General features: G+C 50.2%; 3 protein-coding genes; 2 read left to right on the top strand and 1 right to left on the bottom strand.

The window, feature by feature from the left end:
* Positions 1 to 378: 378 nt before the first annotated feature.
* FFUJ_09456 (related to BUD7 protein) lies at positions 379 to 2,743 on the top strand (the record flags this gene model as incomplete). XM_023568639.1 has 6 exons in its annotated part: positions 379 to 401; positions 454 to 580; positions 629 to 759; positions 819 to 1,099; positions 1,149 to 2,152; positions 2,201 to 2,743. 6 exons carry the CDS (start codon positions 379 to 381, stop codon positions 2,741 to 2,743), a joined length of 2,109 nt encoding a protein of 702 aa, XP_023435804.1.
* A 1,031-nt stretch (positions 2,744 to 3,774) lies between these two features.
* Positions 3,775 to 4,304, top strand: FFUJ_09457 (probable ubiquitin-protein ligase UBC4; the record flags this gene model as incomplete). XM_023568638.1 has 2 exons in its annotated part: positions 3,775 to 3,795; positions 3,846 to 4,304. The coding sequence occupies 2 exons, from the start codon at positions 3,775 to 3,777 to the stop codon at positions 4,302 to 4,304; spliced, it is 480 nt and encodes a 159-aa protein (XP_023435803.1).
* Positions 4,305 to 6,070: 1,766 nt separating this feature from the next.
* Positions 6,071 to 9,016, bottom strand: FFUJ_09458 (related to RAB GTPase activator; the record flags this gene model as incomplete). The annotated part of the gene is made up of 1 exon (XM_023568637.1): positions 6,071 to 9,016. One exon carries the CDS (start codon positions 9,014 to 9,016, stop codon positions 6,071 to 6,073), a length of 2,946 nt encoding a protein of 981 aa, XP_023435802.1.
* Positions 9,017 to 15,025: the final 6,009 nt, after the last annotated feature.

The raw sequence follows: 15,025 nt of genomic DNA, 5'->3' as shown, positions 1-15,025 counted from the left end.
TTAATTGCCCTGACGAAAGCGCGTTCTAAGACGCGGGTCATTTCAGCCCCATTACGCCACACAGGGACTCGGTTTGCGGTAGGAGCACGTGGATGTGGCGGTGTTTGAGCTGCACGGCCCCTAACGTGGCCTGGACTAACTCAGTACGTAGCTCCAGCTATCAAGGAGAGCAAGGAGCAAGGCCAGATCTTAGGGAGGGACCAACAACGGTTGGCTTCAACATCTTACGCCAGCTCCGCAGTTCTCGATTCGAGAACAAAGAGATCGCAACCGACCTCGACTTTTCCCCTCTTTATTCCCTAGACGAGTCAATTTCGACAGCCTTCGCTTCAATTTCGACTCTGATTATCGTTAGCGGTTCACGAGGAGCTCGTCGTCATGGTCGCGCCAGCGGTCCCTGAGTGCGCAACACCAGCAATATCCTTGGCGTTCATATAGCTAATCTCGTGATAGAATCACCGAGGAGATCCTCCACGAGTCGATCGATGCACGAACCGAATCCCTCTCTGGTCTAAGAGAACTTGGTCCTCCCGATCTTGTTCATCTTCTCAAACATGCCGTGCGAAACCCAGCTAAACAGGTACGCAAGCTTCTCGGCGCAAGGGAGACCAGGAACTGATTTCTAAAGACTGGTGTCTACCACCATGTTACCGGTGTCGATGCATCCTCTTCTGCGAGTCTAGCAGCATATATTAATACCCTGACCTACAAAGAATCTGGGCCAAATGCGACCAACAAGATTGTCGAGGGTGTCTATTGGTACGTCATGACTCCTATGCGCCCCTGCATTCGCGATTGCAGACCCTAATTCTGAATAGCTGCTACAATGCCTTCTCGCGACTCGACATGCGCGTACACGTATCGATCCCTGGAACCGTAGAAAGCTACTGCGTCGACGAACGAGGCGAAAAGAGGAAGGCATCGGACGAGCTTTGGCTGGAGACTTATCTATGCAGCGTTCTTCGAGCTTACTCGTACGCAGACGACGGTAGCGGCGATACTATTCGAAAGATTATGGGTGTTCGAAGATTCAATCCTGTGACAAACACTGAAACCGAGCATCGTTTCCTCCATGCTGCAGAACAGCTCTTCTTCAGGGGTATGGGACCCCAAACTGGCTACTCTACGTAGGCTAACCAACTTTCTAGGATGGCAGCTGGGTTCCGATTCTGTGGTTCAGGTGCCTACTAACGTGTCGAATCACCTAACTACGGGTCTGCTCAAGTACCTCGAGACAACTGGACGCTATGCCTCTGGAATCAACTTGTTTGAGAAGCTCCGAACGCAAAGCGTCGAGGTATCATCTCTGCTGGCAAAGGTCATGTTCATGGGACACGAGGAGGTTGCTGGCGTCCGAACGCTTCACCAATCTTTACAAGAGACCCCAATGGACTATGTCATGCTCGACACTCAAGCTGAATTCTTGTTGCACAAGGCCAAGAGCGCCCCTACGCCTGAGCTCAGAGACGAAAGACTGAAGATGTCTCTTGGTTGTGCGGATCGCGCTACTGTCGCCGCCCCAACCGAGTTCAGCACCTGGGCGAGACTGGCTCAGGTTTACGTAGCCATGGAAGATTGGGACAATGCGCTTACCATCCTCAACTCATGCCCTATGTTCACTTACCAAGACAAGGACACGCCTCTGATGCCAGAACCAAAGGAGGTTCACTTGCCGACTCTCCCTGAAACTCGCCTTGACGAGATTGATAGCGAGCCTGAATCGCGATACTCAGAACAGGTTGACCCTAGCTTGCTCAATCTACGAGCAGCATCTTACAGGGGCACTTTTAAGAAAGCGTACGATATTCTGACCGAGATGACTGCCAAGATTGGTTGGGACCAGCTGCTGAAGATCAGGAGTAATGTATTTGTGATGGAGGATGAGTACCGCACAGAGAAGCAGGAGGCTACTCAGCCAGCCTCTTCAACAAAGCGAACTCCTAGTACAGATGGTCTGCGGGGCACACCTGATCAGACTGTCAACCAAGATGAAGAGACTGAGGACGAAGAGGTAGAGAAGCTTGATGAGGCCGCTTCCAAAGCTGAGGGAGCTGGCGAGGAGCTCCCTGCCACCAACGGTACCAGTGAACAGGGCAAGATCGAGAAGCCTTCTAATGTTATCGATCCAGGCGAGGCAAAGGCGGACAGCGAGGTAAGGTTTATCTTCACACAATGCAGGACCAAAGCTAACAATCCACAGACAACCAAGAATGATGAGCATCTGTCCAAGCTCAACACCAAGCGCCTTTGTGAGCGCTGGCTAGACAGCCTCTTCATGGTGCTCTACGAAGACCTGCGTGTCTACACAATCTGGCGTACCCAGATGGCCCAGTACCGCGCCCAGCAGATGCAGTACAAGAAGTCGGCAGAGGAGTGGGAGATCCTTGGTTCTCTCGCCGAGCGTCTTCAGCACGTCGACGAAGCCGTCGAGGCGTATCGCGCATGCCTATCAATCCGATTCAGCCCCAAGGCCCTCGCCGGCATCCTACGTGTCTTTGAAAAGACCAAGAGCACAAGAGAGACGGTGGCATCCGTGATCCGACTGGTAACATGGCAGTACCGATGGTACAGCGAGTTCAGCCCCGAGCTACTGCACACGATACGGACTCTGATCGAGGACGAGGGAGCAGTGAAGGTCCGAAGCATCATTCAAGCTACTAGTTTGCCGCAGAATGTGTTGGATCTCACACATCACTATGCTGCGCTGTGCGCAACATTCAGAAGCAGTGGTACCGACGGTTAGGATTGAGCGATATGGTCTGTTTCAAAAGGATGTTTGCCGATGATGGATGTTTAGATATACATTGGGGAGATGCGTGGTATAGGAGCAAGCTAATTGACGATTCAAGTCCTTGGTAGGGTAAAAGTTTCGTTCAGGGAGTTTCTGGGTGATGTGTGATTCAGTGTTTGAAGAATAGTAATGCGATTTGTACTTGTATGAGCAGCATGGCCCTCAGTTATCAGGGTTGTCCTCGGTTTGAAGCCCCTGTAACCTTGATTCTGTGTTGAACAACTTCGATACTCGATCCTCTCAGGCTGGAGCCATTACCTCATGGGTGAAAGTAGTCTTCTCTCGAGAAATAGGGTGCCATCATGCGCTATGCTCCGGCGTCCAATCTCTGCCAACGTGCATCTGTTTCAATCCTACATCCGATTACTTAGATTCTCTTAACTGTTTATCAGGGTCCAACACTTGAAGGGTTCCCTAAGTCTTTCAGGTCAGTTCTTTCAAAGTCCCGCCAATATCTCATGGTAATGGAAGTGCTTCCCTAAAGTACCTAACATAGAGGTTCTTGCTCATAGTTTGACTGCTCCACTACGTTTCATCCAGAGCCAGCCCCACAGAAGCTTGAGAAGGCAAAAACCTTAGGATCCTCATCCTCATCCTCAGTAAGAATAAAGAATTAAGTATGTTTAGTATATTGCAGCAGCCCTTAATCTTGGCAGCCGGGATTAGCATCAGAAGTTCTTTTTGCTTCTTGGGGTTGGATTACAGGTAAAGGCGAGGTGCCTTGCGCTAAGCTTCGTCGGTACCTACATCGAGAGCTGTTGCCTCCAACAGCAAGGTACCCCACCATCGTCATACCTTTCCTTTCCTTCTTCCTCCTCCATGCTTCCAACAACAACATCTACATCTACATCACGCAAACACTCTATCGCTCAACTCTTCATCATTTCAATATCGAGACCATCGAGAGAATAGCCCTGCAAGTATAGTACAGGCACGACATCATCCCCCATCCATAAGCTAGGTAACAGCTACATCGTCCGACAATGTCCAAACGTATCACGAAGGTAAACCCTCCTCCTTTCCATCCTCGATACCACCCATTAACATATTCCAGGAATTCGCTGAGATTTCACAAAACCCGCCAGAGGGTTTCTCCGTTTCCCTCCCACCTGATGAGTCCATCTACACCTGGCATGTAACTCTCACGGCACCTGAGTCAACTCCCTACCACCCAGGCAAATTCGGAATCGTCCTGACCCTCCCAACCGGGTACCCCTTCAAGCCGCCTGTCGTCAAGTTCGTCACTCGAATCTATCACCCCAACGTCACAAACGACGGCCAAGGCAACATCTGCCTTGGCCTCCTCAAGCCCGATGCTTGGAAACCTAGCACGCAGCTCCGCGCCGTCCTCGAGGGCCTTCGAAATCTCCTAGAGGAGCCCCAGATTGATAGCCCTCTTGAGGAGCGCATTGCTCAAGAGTATCAGAACAATCGTGCCGAATTTAATAAGAATGCCAAGAAACATGTTGAAATGTATGCAATGGGCTCGCCTGACTTCCCTCCAGTTGCCTAGAATGACAGACTTGGAAATAACGGGCGCGACGTCGTAGTACCAGGACCTTCCAGTACGTCGGAGCCTCCCTCTCCTACACCTGAATCGTATTTCAGACCACATGAGCAATCATAGAAAGGCTGAGACACGTTACAGGCCCTAGAATGCTACGCCCCCCGTTGCCTTTGGACCATCACAGTCCAGAGCAAAGAGAAGAGTCCTGGGAAACAATGCGGGAATTAGCACAAAGACAACTACGAGACCAAATCTGGGCTGATATAGCGCAATTTATCAGCTCATCGGATGACGAGGGGGAGGGGGAGCAACAAGAGCGAGGAAGGTTCAGAAACTGGTTGCGTCGCATCAGGAGGCGTCTTGCTAGGTACTTGTGAATTTTATAGCGAATGCTTGAAAAGAGCGAGATCAGCTAAAGGGAATAGCGAACACACAGGATGTATCTTGATGCCTCTCCGGGCTTTCTATCAGTATATCATTATTGAAAAGGAAAATACAGATGAACTACAACGATGAAAGACGACTTCTCTCTCATCACAAAGTCCATTAGATCATGGTGAACTCATGCATGTCAGATAATCTTTGCCAATTCTTTTGTGATCATGGCAAAAGACGTGCTATGGTAAACGTAGAATTTCTCAAGGGCGAGGATGGGGGCAATAATGTTTGTCATGAAACTCGCTACTAATTGAAGCTACCATAGCCGAAGTTAGATGATGGAAGCCTCAGACCTTGGTCCGAAGCGACAGAAATCCAACCAGATGCGTTTCGTGCAGTGAACGCTAAACTTTGACGTTTTATTTTTGCATCCTCCTGTACAAGACTCCAATCTCAATGTCAGTGTCAGTGTAAGTGTCAGCATACCTATTCAACCCCTCTCAGTCATTTCAGCACAACATGGCTGATTGTTGTCTCACTTTGACCATGCTCACAAGATTCATCATGAGACATTATCATTCATCACGAGTAGATATCCCGATCACCGTTGTCTCAGACAGATCGAAGCGTGTGGACAAGGGTGAGACATCATTAGACCACGCGCGTAGATAAAGAGAACGAACAGTCGTGTAATTATCTTTCATTCCATTAGGGTATCAAAAAAGGTTATCCCCCAAATCTACTCCTCGACAATAAGGTTCTACCCAGTTCATACGTAATTTTCCCCCCCATCTATATGAAAACCAGACACCGCCTGGCTTTGCCAGTCCTTTGCATCATAGCCATACCTCCCTCCGTAGGAAGTGTTTTTCTTCCCTACAAGAGTGCTGTGAGGTTGGTGATGCTTTTTTGTCTTGTCGCAATGCAGCCGTAAACCATCGTCATCAAGTATAAAACAGTGTTCCTTTTTTAGGTTTCATTCCATCCTGTACATTCCAGCCGTCCAACGCTGATCCCTCCCCGCTGCTTTGAGACATTGTAAATGAGCTCCCCCAGATATTGGGGTAAGCTGAAAAAGAAATACAAGGAAATTTTGAAAGGAGGGTTGAATGTGAAAGTGAATAAAGAAAAAACGAAGACACAATGCCGGCTAAATCGAGAAATAGACCATGCCTTCCATTGAAACGCCATTCCATGATAAGGTTCGGTGGCTCACACCTGTTTCAGTGTGAGCCAGGGGGTGCCGAAATGAGAAAGAAGTAAGGCAGTAAAAGGAGATATTGAAGGAGTGTTGAAGGGGTTGTGATGATATGATGATGTTGACGCGGCTCAGAGGTCTAATTTCCTGGTGTTTCGGGTCGATGTAGACAGTGATGGCTATCCTCCGACTCCGACTATCCGACGTTCCATGTCTTGCCCTGACGGACTCGATCCAGCTGCGCCTTAGCTCGTCGTTGCTGGCGCTTGTCGTCAATCTGGACCTGGCTGAGGTGCCCGAAGCCATTCCGTCGTTTGAAGCAAGCCTCCATAAGGGCGTTAGCGTCGATCAGTCGGCGTGGCATCGATTGCACAACACCAAACATTTCCATGGGATCGGCTACAGCCCGAATCTCGCTCTCGCCAAGCTTGAAGATGGCCAGTGCAATGCGGAATAGCGTCTTGGAGCCCTCGTAGAAGAAGACATCCCATACGCGGAGAGTAGTCTCAATTGGGAGCGTTCCAATGAAGCAACTCATGAACCAAGCCGTCATGCAAAGAGTGATTGGTGGGAGTCGGTCAGTTGGTGTTGACATGCGTGCGAGTTCCTTGCGACGCGAACGAGTGAGGCGGATTGACTTGCTTGTCGAGGGCCGTGAGTTGGGATCAGCCTCAAGCTCGCCACCGACCTTGTCCCAGACGGCAGGCATGGAGGTGCGCATCTCAGTCATGAGAACGCCCAAATCAATCTTGGAGCCCTCGAGACTCATCTCATGGGTGCCAGGAAGGTAAATGCGTGTAATGACATTAAGAAGCCAAAAGCACTGCTCCTCAGTGTCAACAAACAGAAGGAGAAGACCAGCAAGGAAATTCAAGCTCTGGCAGTATCCGATGCGAGGGTTGTAGACAGCAAAGGCATGGAGCACGCGGCGAAGAGAAGTGATGATTGGTGTCTCTCCGTCCACATTAGGAGGCGCTGGGCTGGATCCCCGAGTAGAGTCCGACATTGCTGACTGGCTTTCTCTAGCGCTGCTCGATGCCGTGTCCATCCCGCCGGGAGGCTTGAACTTAATGTTGTCAGGGAATGTCCGATGCAAGTCTCGCTCGATAGCTTCAGCATCAACGTCCTTAGCTCGCTTGGTTGTTAGCTTATCATAGAGACCCGAGTGCTTTGACAGAATGGCGGGACCACCAGCATAGTAGAACCAAGCGGCACCGCGCCATTCGGGAGGAATGCCCTTGCGAACAAAGCGTTTTGTCTTTGCGTTGGGAGCAGGGAATCGGTTGGGGTGATCTGTCATGAGAGCATTATCCTTGAGGTAGGCATTCCACTTCTTCCGACGGCGTGCCAGGTACTCGGTGTATCCAGCATTCCAGGTATCGTATTGCTGCCGCGTCACGTACTGATTCTCCTTCTTGAAGCCGTATCGGTCACGAGCGCCAGGGTCCTCAGGCTCGACGGGTTCAGGTGCAATGACAGGTGGTGGAGGGGCGGATACTGGCTCAGGTACAGGCTGAGGCTCAGGAATGGGTGCGGGTGCGGGTGCTGCTGTGGGTGTTGGTCCAGGTGCGGGCTCCGAAGAGTAGGCTATATTGCGTCCAGATTCAGGGGTTTCGGGTCGCTCGGAAGGCTCACGAACGAGTGAGAGGGGCGCGGAGACGGGTGGTGCGCTTGCAGGAGTTGGGTCGACAGGAGGAGAAGGTTGTTCATTAAGAGAAGGCTCAGAGTCTAAGGACTTGGCTGAATCTCGCTTTTCGTTCATTCCGCGACCGTAGTTTTCGGCGATATGAGGAACTGATGATGTGAAGGCTGGGTGGGTGAAGATCATCTTGGACATTCGAATCTCCATGTCAAGGGTCGAGTTGGAGTCTTGAATCTTGCGTTGAGGTAAGTCCTCGTCATCTGCATCGTCTCTGATGCTGTGTCGCTGATCCATGTCTGAGGTTGATGTCACGGGGCGAGAACTTCTGTTGTGATAATCGGGGTAGTGCAGGTCGTCTTCGTCGTCGTCGAAACCTTGTTCGTACATGCCCATAACATCCTCAAGGCTCGGCTCGTCGTGTTCGGGATTGGTTTCTTCCTCCCCTTCGCCTTCAGGGCTCGGATATAAAGATGTAACGGAGCTGTCCTTTGTAAGGACGCTACTTCTCTCAGTTACTGCAGTTCCTGGAGCAGTAGATTCTGTGAATTGAGAGCGAAAGCTCGATCTAAATTCTTCACCACTCATCCACGGGGCGACGACAGGGCTCGGTGAGGCCGACCCTGGGTTGGAGTAGCTTAATGGTGGCCGTGCGGCGGAAGCTGTCGCACCATTGGCCGCTCGAGCACGGGGCGCTCGAGGCTCATAAAAGTCGTTGGAAGGTGGAGATAAGACAGAGTGGTAAGTAGATGAAGACTGACAAGATGAAACTGAAGGGCCGCGGGGACGTGGAGGAGCAGGCCATAAGGGATGTTGCGAAGGTGATACAAGCTCGAGGTACCGGTCGGCGGGATTGAGGCCGGGGGTAGAGGGCGATGTAGCGGTCGCAGTCGCGGTAGCGGTAGCGGTAGCCAGGGTGTGGTGGACTGGACGTGGCTTAGCCGCGTCTGTCATTGGCTGTCGGATACTTTGCTTCCGCGGCCGCGAGAAGTTCTCCACGGTGGGTGGCAGGCTGTCGTAGGCGCGCAGGTCAGCCAGTGACGATTTGGATGTCAGAAATGTCGGAGACGTGTTTCGAGATTCGACAGGAGTGCTTGCCGCAGTGTCGTAGCTTAAAGGTGACGGCGAGTGCGGAGAGTCAAATGGTGATCCTGCTCTTTGTGATATCGACTGCCCAAGAATAAATCTTGAAGGGTTTGACATTGAATCCCATCTTGGTGAAACTGGTAGAGGAGGTAAATGTGACAGAGACTCATCAGAGGGTTGGCGAGTATGGCGGTAGGCGGATCCAAACGGCACTATCTGAATTCGAGGAGATGCTAACGGAGACATTGAAGGTGAAGTCATAGGCGATGCATAAGGTGATGCATCACTTGTCGAGGTGCCTGGTGCAAGGCTACTGTTCTCGCTATCCCGCTGTCGATTACCATATAAGGTAAACTTGCCTCGGGTTGCATGTGGTGAACCCGGAGCGTCGGGTACAGAAATAGCGAGGGGAGCCATGGTGTGATGCACTTGGCAGTCGTGGGATCAGGATGCTGCTGCTGGGCGCCAGAGGCTGGCAAAAACTATGGTCGCCCAGCGGGCAGGTATAGATTTGCTTTACAAAACGAGGCTTCGCTTTGTGTGCAAGGGTATCGAATTTTTCTTGGTCGTGTTCGTCGTTTCGTCGGTGATGCGGTTGGTTGGTAACGTTCAGTTAGTCACTGTACTGCGTCCTCCGGCAAGGTGCGCCGACCGTAGCAGCGCAGGTATCTGAAGATGAAGAGATCGTATTTGAGAAAATGCAGCAGTAGCTCTTGGCCATTGCTGTCGGTCCTGTAACAAGGTATTGGATCCGCAACTGGAATTTGGCAAAGGCTGGGCCAGAAGCAAAAAAGCGGTTGCTTTGGTGGTCAAGGTTTCAGCGGTTCGTGAGCGAGGGTCGAGTATCGTTCCAGAGTTTCGAAACAAGCCGCACAAAAAATGAAGGCGAGAACCTTAGTCACAAGCACAGCTATCTAACCAAGAAGTCGACCCGGTGTTGAAGAACGAATGCGAGAAAGAGTCGGTCTTTAGAGAAAAGGCGGATTCGGTGTGGGCTGTATGATTGCTGTGGAAAATAATGGGCGTCGAGAGATGGATGGACCCCACGGTTAGGTTAAAAGAAAGGACGCCGAATCTCGTCTTGACACAGACAAAACAACCCAGCCGGCATCCAGTTCCAGCTTCGAAAGTGATGAGAAGAACAAATGAATGGCTTCAGCCTGTGCTCAGGTCCAAGTCCAGGTCCAAGAGCACATTAAAGAGCGAAAAACTTCGCAAATACGCAAAGAAAGCACAGCCAGCACCCTGCACGGAGCGTTAACTTTCAGTACAGGGACGGGGAAGCCGGATTGGATTGGCAGGGCGGGTAGGTTGAATTTCAACGACAAGGATATTCCGCAGCCCCAGCCCAGGCCCAAAAACCAGTCGACAGGGGGGTTAATTCGTCGCTAACAGCACCAGCAGGGAGCTTGGGCGCCGCTGTAATGAGAACTCCGGCTCTAAAGGGAGACGAGATGTACCCAAACGAGTGATTGAACCGAGAATCGGAGGTTGAATCGATTTGCAAACTTGGAAGTCGAGAAGCTAGAGGGAGGAAAGAAGCTCGGATCGTGCATTTATTTTGTTGTTGTTTGTTCAAACGGGGGATATAGTAGTATATCAGACAAAAAGTCTTGTCTTGGGTGGAGTGGACAGCCCCGATGGAGAGAAATCCAAGGAACAGAGAAATGAGACAAGGGAGAGCGAATGGACTCACTCAGAAGAGCAGTAGCAGAAGCAGGTGGCGCGGGGAAAAGGACTATGTGACGAGACGAGACCCAAGAAGCACATCAAAAGTAAAACTCCAATCAATGGTCGTTCTATCCACCATCTACCTACCCAGTATCACCAAAAAGGGAGCAAAGGGGCACGAGGTTGACAAAAAAGATCGAACGAGGCCCTCCAAGCTAACATTCAAATGTGATTTGTACGACTGTGACCGTTGGGTTGTATGGACTGCGGCACATGCATGCCTCGTGGCTTTCACTTTCACTCTCACCCTGCCTTGCGGCGTCTTTTCCGTTTGGTCTATCCCGTTGGCCACCCTCCTTCTTCTCTCAACTCTATCCCCCATCTGCTACGTATGTATGACCAAGACGAAAATGAGCCGACCAAGAGGTTACAGACAACACCATTGGCCGAATGGTGCCCCCGGGGAAGCAACTCTGGTTCTTTTGCTGGGTCCTTTCAGCTGGGAAGGTCTCTTTTTTCGCACGCTAAATTGTTGGTGAGAGGGGGGCCAATATCGAGTCAGTTGACCTAAACAGGCCAGGATGGCGGGGGGTCTGGGTCTGGGAATGAGAGCAAGGGTGATTCCATGGAACCAGGTTTGGCAGAATAGAGAGAGAAACAAACAGTCAGTCAGTCAGTCAAGATCGAAATGGTTGGTTCAATGGCGTAATCATGGAGGAATATGCTTATTGGTGTTGGTTGTGATAGGTACTGAGTGCTCTGCTTGTGAGAAACAGGGGTTCTAACGTCTCATGTCATATGCGAAAACGGTGCTTGTGAATCCGAGGATGCTCAAACTTCAAGGGAGGGAACGCGTTTCTGGATAGAACAGTCTTAGCCAGCGCAACATGAGCCACACCGAAAGGCAGAGGCAATCCAGACGATCTGGTGCTTCTGATGAATCTCAAAAGAGGTACAGGGTTGGCTGATACGAGCAATAGATCATCAGCAAAGCAATCAGACTGTCACTTCTCACATACCGCAGTCCATATCATCTACACTATAGCGCCGCTATAATGATGGCCTGCATCGACTATATCTTAGATGCAGCATATAATATCACGCAAGATATACATACTTTTCATCCCTTATGTTCGTCTCATTCACTCAAGCCTCATTGGGGTCTAAAGTACTTTCCCCTCCTGACTATGAGATGCAAATTAAACTTGCCCCTCTCACCAAAACAGCCTCTGAACACAAGTTGAAGCCATTGAGATGCGGCGGCACCACCACCTCAACAATTTATTGGATGAAAGATGCTTCTCACAGGTAAACCGGGTAAGAAATTTCCATAGTAGGCAATCCGAATAATATGCATCTGTTCGCGTAGAGAGTTTTTGAAAAACCACCGTCTCAAGCCCGTCTCTCTAATTCTCGTTAGCCCATCCTCCGGCAAAGGGGCCCGACCCAAAGGCGCTGCACCGTCTCAACGGGTTCCTCCCGTCCACGTTAACGTCTCTCCGTCAGTCCAAAAGGAACACAAGCGGCGTCGCGGACTGGATGCCCGACTGGTAATTACCCACATCGGGTAGTCATCTCCCTTTTTTTTTGTCCTCTGCTAGTGTGAAAAAGGCTCTGCTTAGGCTTATTCTGCCTTGGAGGTAGCATTAGAGAGTAGGCCATTTGATGGCGTCAAAAGACAGATCAAGAGTGGATGGGTGAGAAAAAAGGCAGCCAATCACAACGATTTGGTACCTGGATCTTATTCCGCTGCAGGGACACCATGCAACCCTGGTTTTTCTTTTCATCCCCATGCATTTTAGCTAAGCCAAACATTTGGAAATTAATGAAATGGCTTCGGGTGGTATCCACGATATTATCCATCAGCTATTACGTCGATGAGAGAACAGCTTCCAAGGCACAAACAAAGAAACATTCAGCCGTTGATTCATCCATCCATGATCCCAGTGAACTTAACCAGAATAAGCTAACCCAAGTGCACCGAGTCCATGTTCCTGGGGCCGTGTTGTGTTGCATAGCGCTGCTGACGTACCGTAATAATATGAATGGATGAGTCCGCGCGGGTTACCTGTCCAATCTCGATTTCATCACGATTGCATTACTACTGCATTCCCAGCGATTTGAAATCGATTTTATGCGGAGGGGAGACCGATCAGCTCTGGTGGAATTCTGACCCTTGTTGCTTCCGGTGAGCTTCTGGTCAAGTTCGAATTCTTGGATCTACATGGAATCGAGATGACACGCAGGGATTATGTAACTGTCAACTCGTCTCGCTCCGTGCTCCGTGATTATTTCGTCTCGTCAACGGAAGAATCTCTGCGTCTGCCTTGCGGTCGGCGATTTCTTGATAATTTCCACTGACTTCAGGGGCAAATCCAAACACGCAGCATCTTCAGTGCAGCAATGACTTCAGGGTGGCGAAATAGCCTGACAACAAGGAAACCTCAACGTTTTACAAACTCCATCTCACTGCTTTAGTGCAGACACAGTCAAGAAATACCACTCATGCGGGGCATCTAAGCCTCTGCTAATCTCTCTCTTCTGCAGCTACAAAGTCTAAAAAGTAAACATAACATTAACCTAAGATCGGAAATAAGACTGACCTTGACGTGACTTGGTCATCAACAGAGCGCGTTCTTCTGGAACCCTTTGAAGAAGTCGGCTAAGACTCCCCGCTTTTTGCTTGGAAACCTTGTCAGTGGGATGAGCTGGACCGTCAAGCACGAGGCATCCATCGACAAGTGCATCTTTTAGGCGAAGGAGGCTTGCTAGCATTCGAATACGTCTGCTGACAATTGCTGAGCACAGATTAATTGAAGGATCGCGAGGCTTGGACAGTAGCTCGTCAGAGTTGCGTATTCCATCGAGATGTAATCAGACGTCCTCACGATATGAGATTTCACATTCCAGTTCAGAGACTATACAAGACATGCGTTAATAGCACGTGAGACAACTTGGAAGAAGCGTACAAGAAATCATGCATGTTTCTAAGATCCATACTAGATGCCGAAGCTCATCTCGGTAACGTCCAAATTACACATGCCCACTCCGAACCACCGGGTCATGATCTGTTCCCCCGTCGTCATCACCCGCCCGTCGCCCAGGGAAGAGTGACATATTCTGTTTATGCAAATACAAACAAACCACTATACCACGCGCGTCCGTGTCGTGTCTTGATATGATGACCGAGGCGCAGCCATCCCGAACTAGCAACCCAACGGATCACGCCTCGTTCAATACTAAAGAGTCTCGTCTCGTTCAAGAGATCCAGATTGCGCAGGCAAAGATAACGGTTCCCGTCTTGGCCTGTCGACAACAGAGACAGTTGAGGTGAAGCTAGACTCGAAGTGAATGCAAAGGGTCATTGCCGAGTTCAAGGTATTTCAGCTGAATTCCGTCCAACCCCGATTCGCTCGGGAACGGACGTTTCAGTCATCAAATGGCAAATGTCTTTCAGTACGAACTTCAAATGAAGGGTCTTCAATTTACTTTGGTTATCGTGGCTTGGTATCACCATTTCAGCCCTGAGCCCAGGATTCTGGGATTTCTGGTTGCATACTGAGCGACCTGGCGGCCTACCCGGGACTTCATGATATGGATATCTGCATGCATCAATTAACCCGTGACTTGACACAGCTGCGATGCCCAGAGTCAATTGTTTTTCAAGCCACTGTAATCATTCAAATAAGCTATTCATGCAATGTTGAGATCGACATCAGAATTTGGAAATAACGCCAGCGAGGAAAGGGCAGGCGGAAACGCGGGACGGAAGTAGGGAGAGTAAGACATTGTCTCCGCTCAGACCTGAGACTGTCCGTGTCTCCTTTTCTTTTTGCCTTCCCTTCCCTTGTTTCGATATCAGACTCCTGCATTGATCATCTTGATACTCTTTAAGTAATGTCAGGATTTTGGTCTCGTCGTCCAGCCAGCGAGAGGCGCAGAATCAAGCACATGGCTGTTAGCTCTCAAGGGCAAATCGTAATATCATGCAGCTGAGCGGCGACAACCTCACGTATCAGGGCGCGCAACGATGGTTATCAAAACAAAAGCAAAAGTCAGAAAGTAAGTACCAAAAAGATCATGTCACCAAAGGCCGTCAATTTTGAGCGCATCTATGAACCGAAACCAGAATCTCATGATGGCTTGTGGCTCCAGGGTAGATTGAGCTGAAGCATGGACCAACACAGCACGTGACCGGACATCAAGCTCCTCATCATATCACTGCTCGATGACGCCAACTGTGTTTCGGCCGCACCACCGAACCCTCCGACGCCGACACCGGTTCGGTTCAAGGGGCACTCGTCTACCAGTATTCGTCTCACCTGCGTGCGCATCATCCTTGAGGCATTACGAGCCGGAGAAACCTGCGCCGTCATCCGCTCCCGGTTTTACTTATCCCCAGAGTGAATGAGGTCCAAGCTTCCCCCAAGCTCTTGGAGAAGTGAGATGTTACAGAGCTTGAAAGAGAGCTCCGTTCGTCCTTGTTGACTCGACAGCTGCTGACAAGGGCCTGTATCAGCCCCTCGAGAATAGAAACCAAAATGGAAACCTTTGCACTGTGCCTTTCTCACGTTGGTTCCATGAACCACTCTGTACAGCACCTCATCAAACGAAACAAAGGCGGAAGAAAGGCAAAGGCAAAGGCAGACAAACAAAAGGACCCAGTTCCCGGCGAGTATGAATTTCCGAGACACTTCCACCCAGCTCTGAGCCTGGGCTACAATGTGAAAGTCCTACGTCACATATCCGGCAAAG

Source organism: Fusarium fujikuroi, chromosome FFUJ_chr09, assembly GCF_900079805.1.
Source record: "Fusarium fujikuroi IMI 58289 draft genome, chromosome FFUJ_chr09".
NCBI classification, from domain to species: Eukaryota; Fungi; Ascomycota; class Sordariomycetes; order Hypocreales; family Nectriaceae; genus Fusarium; species Fusarium fujikuroi.
This window is presented reverse-complemented; position numbering and strand designations above follow the sequence as displayed.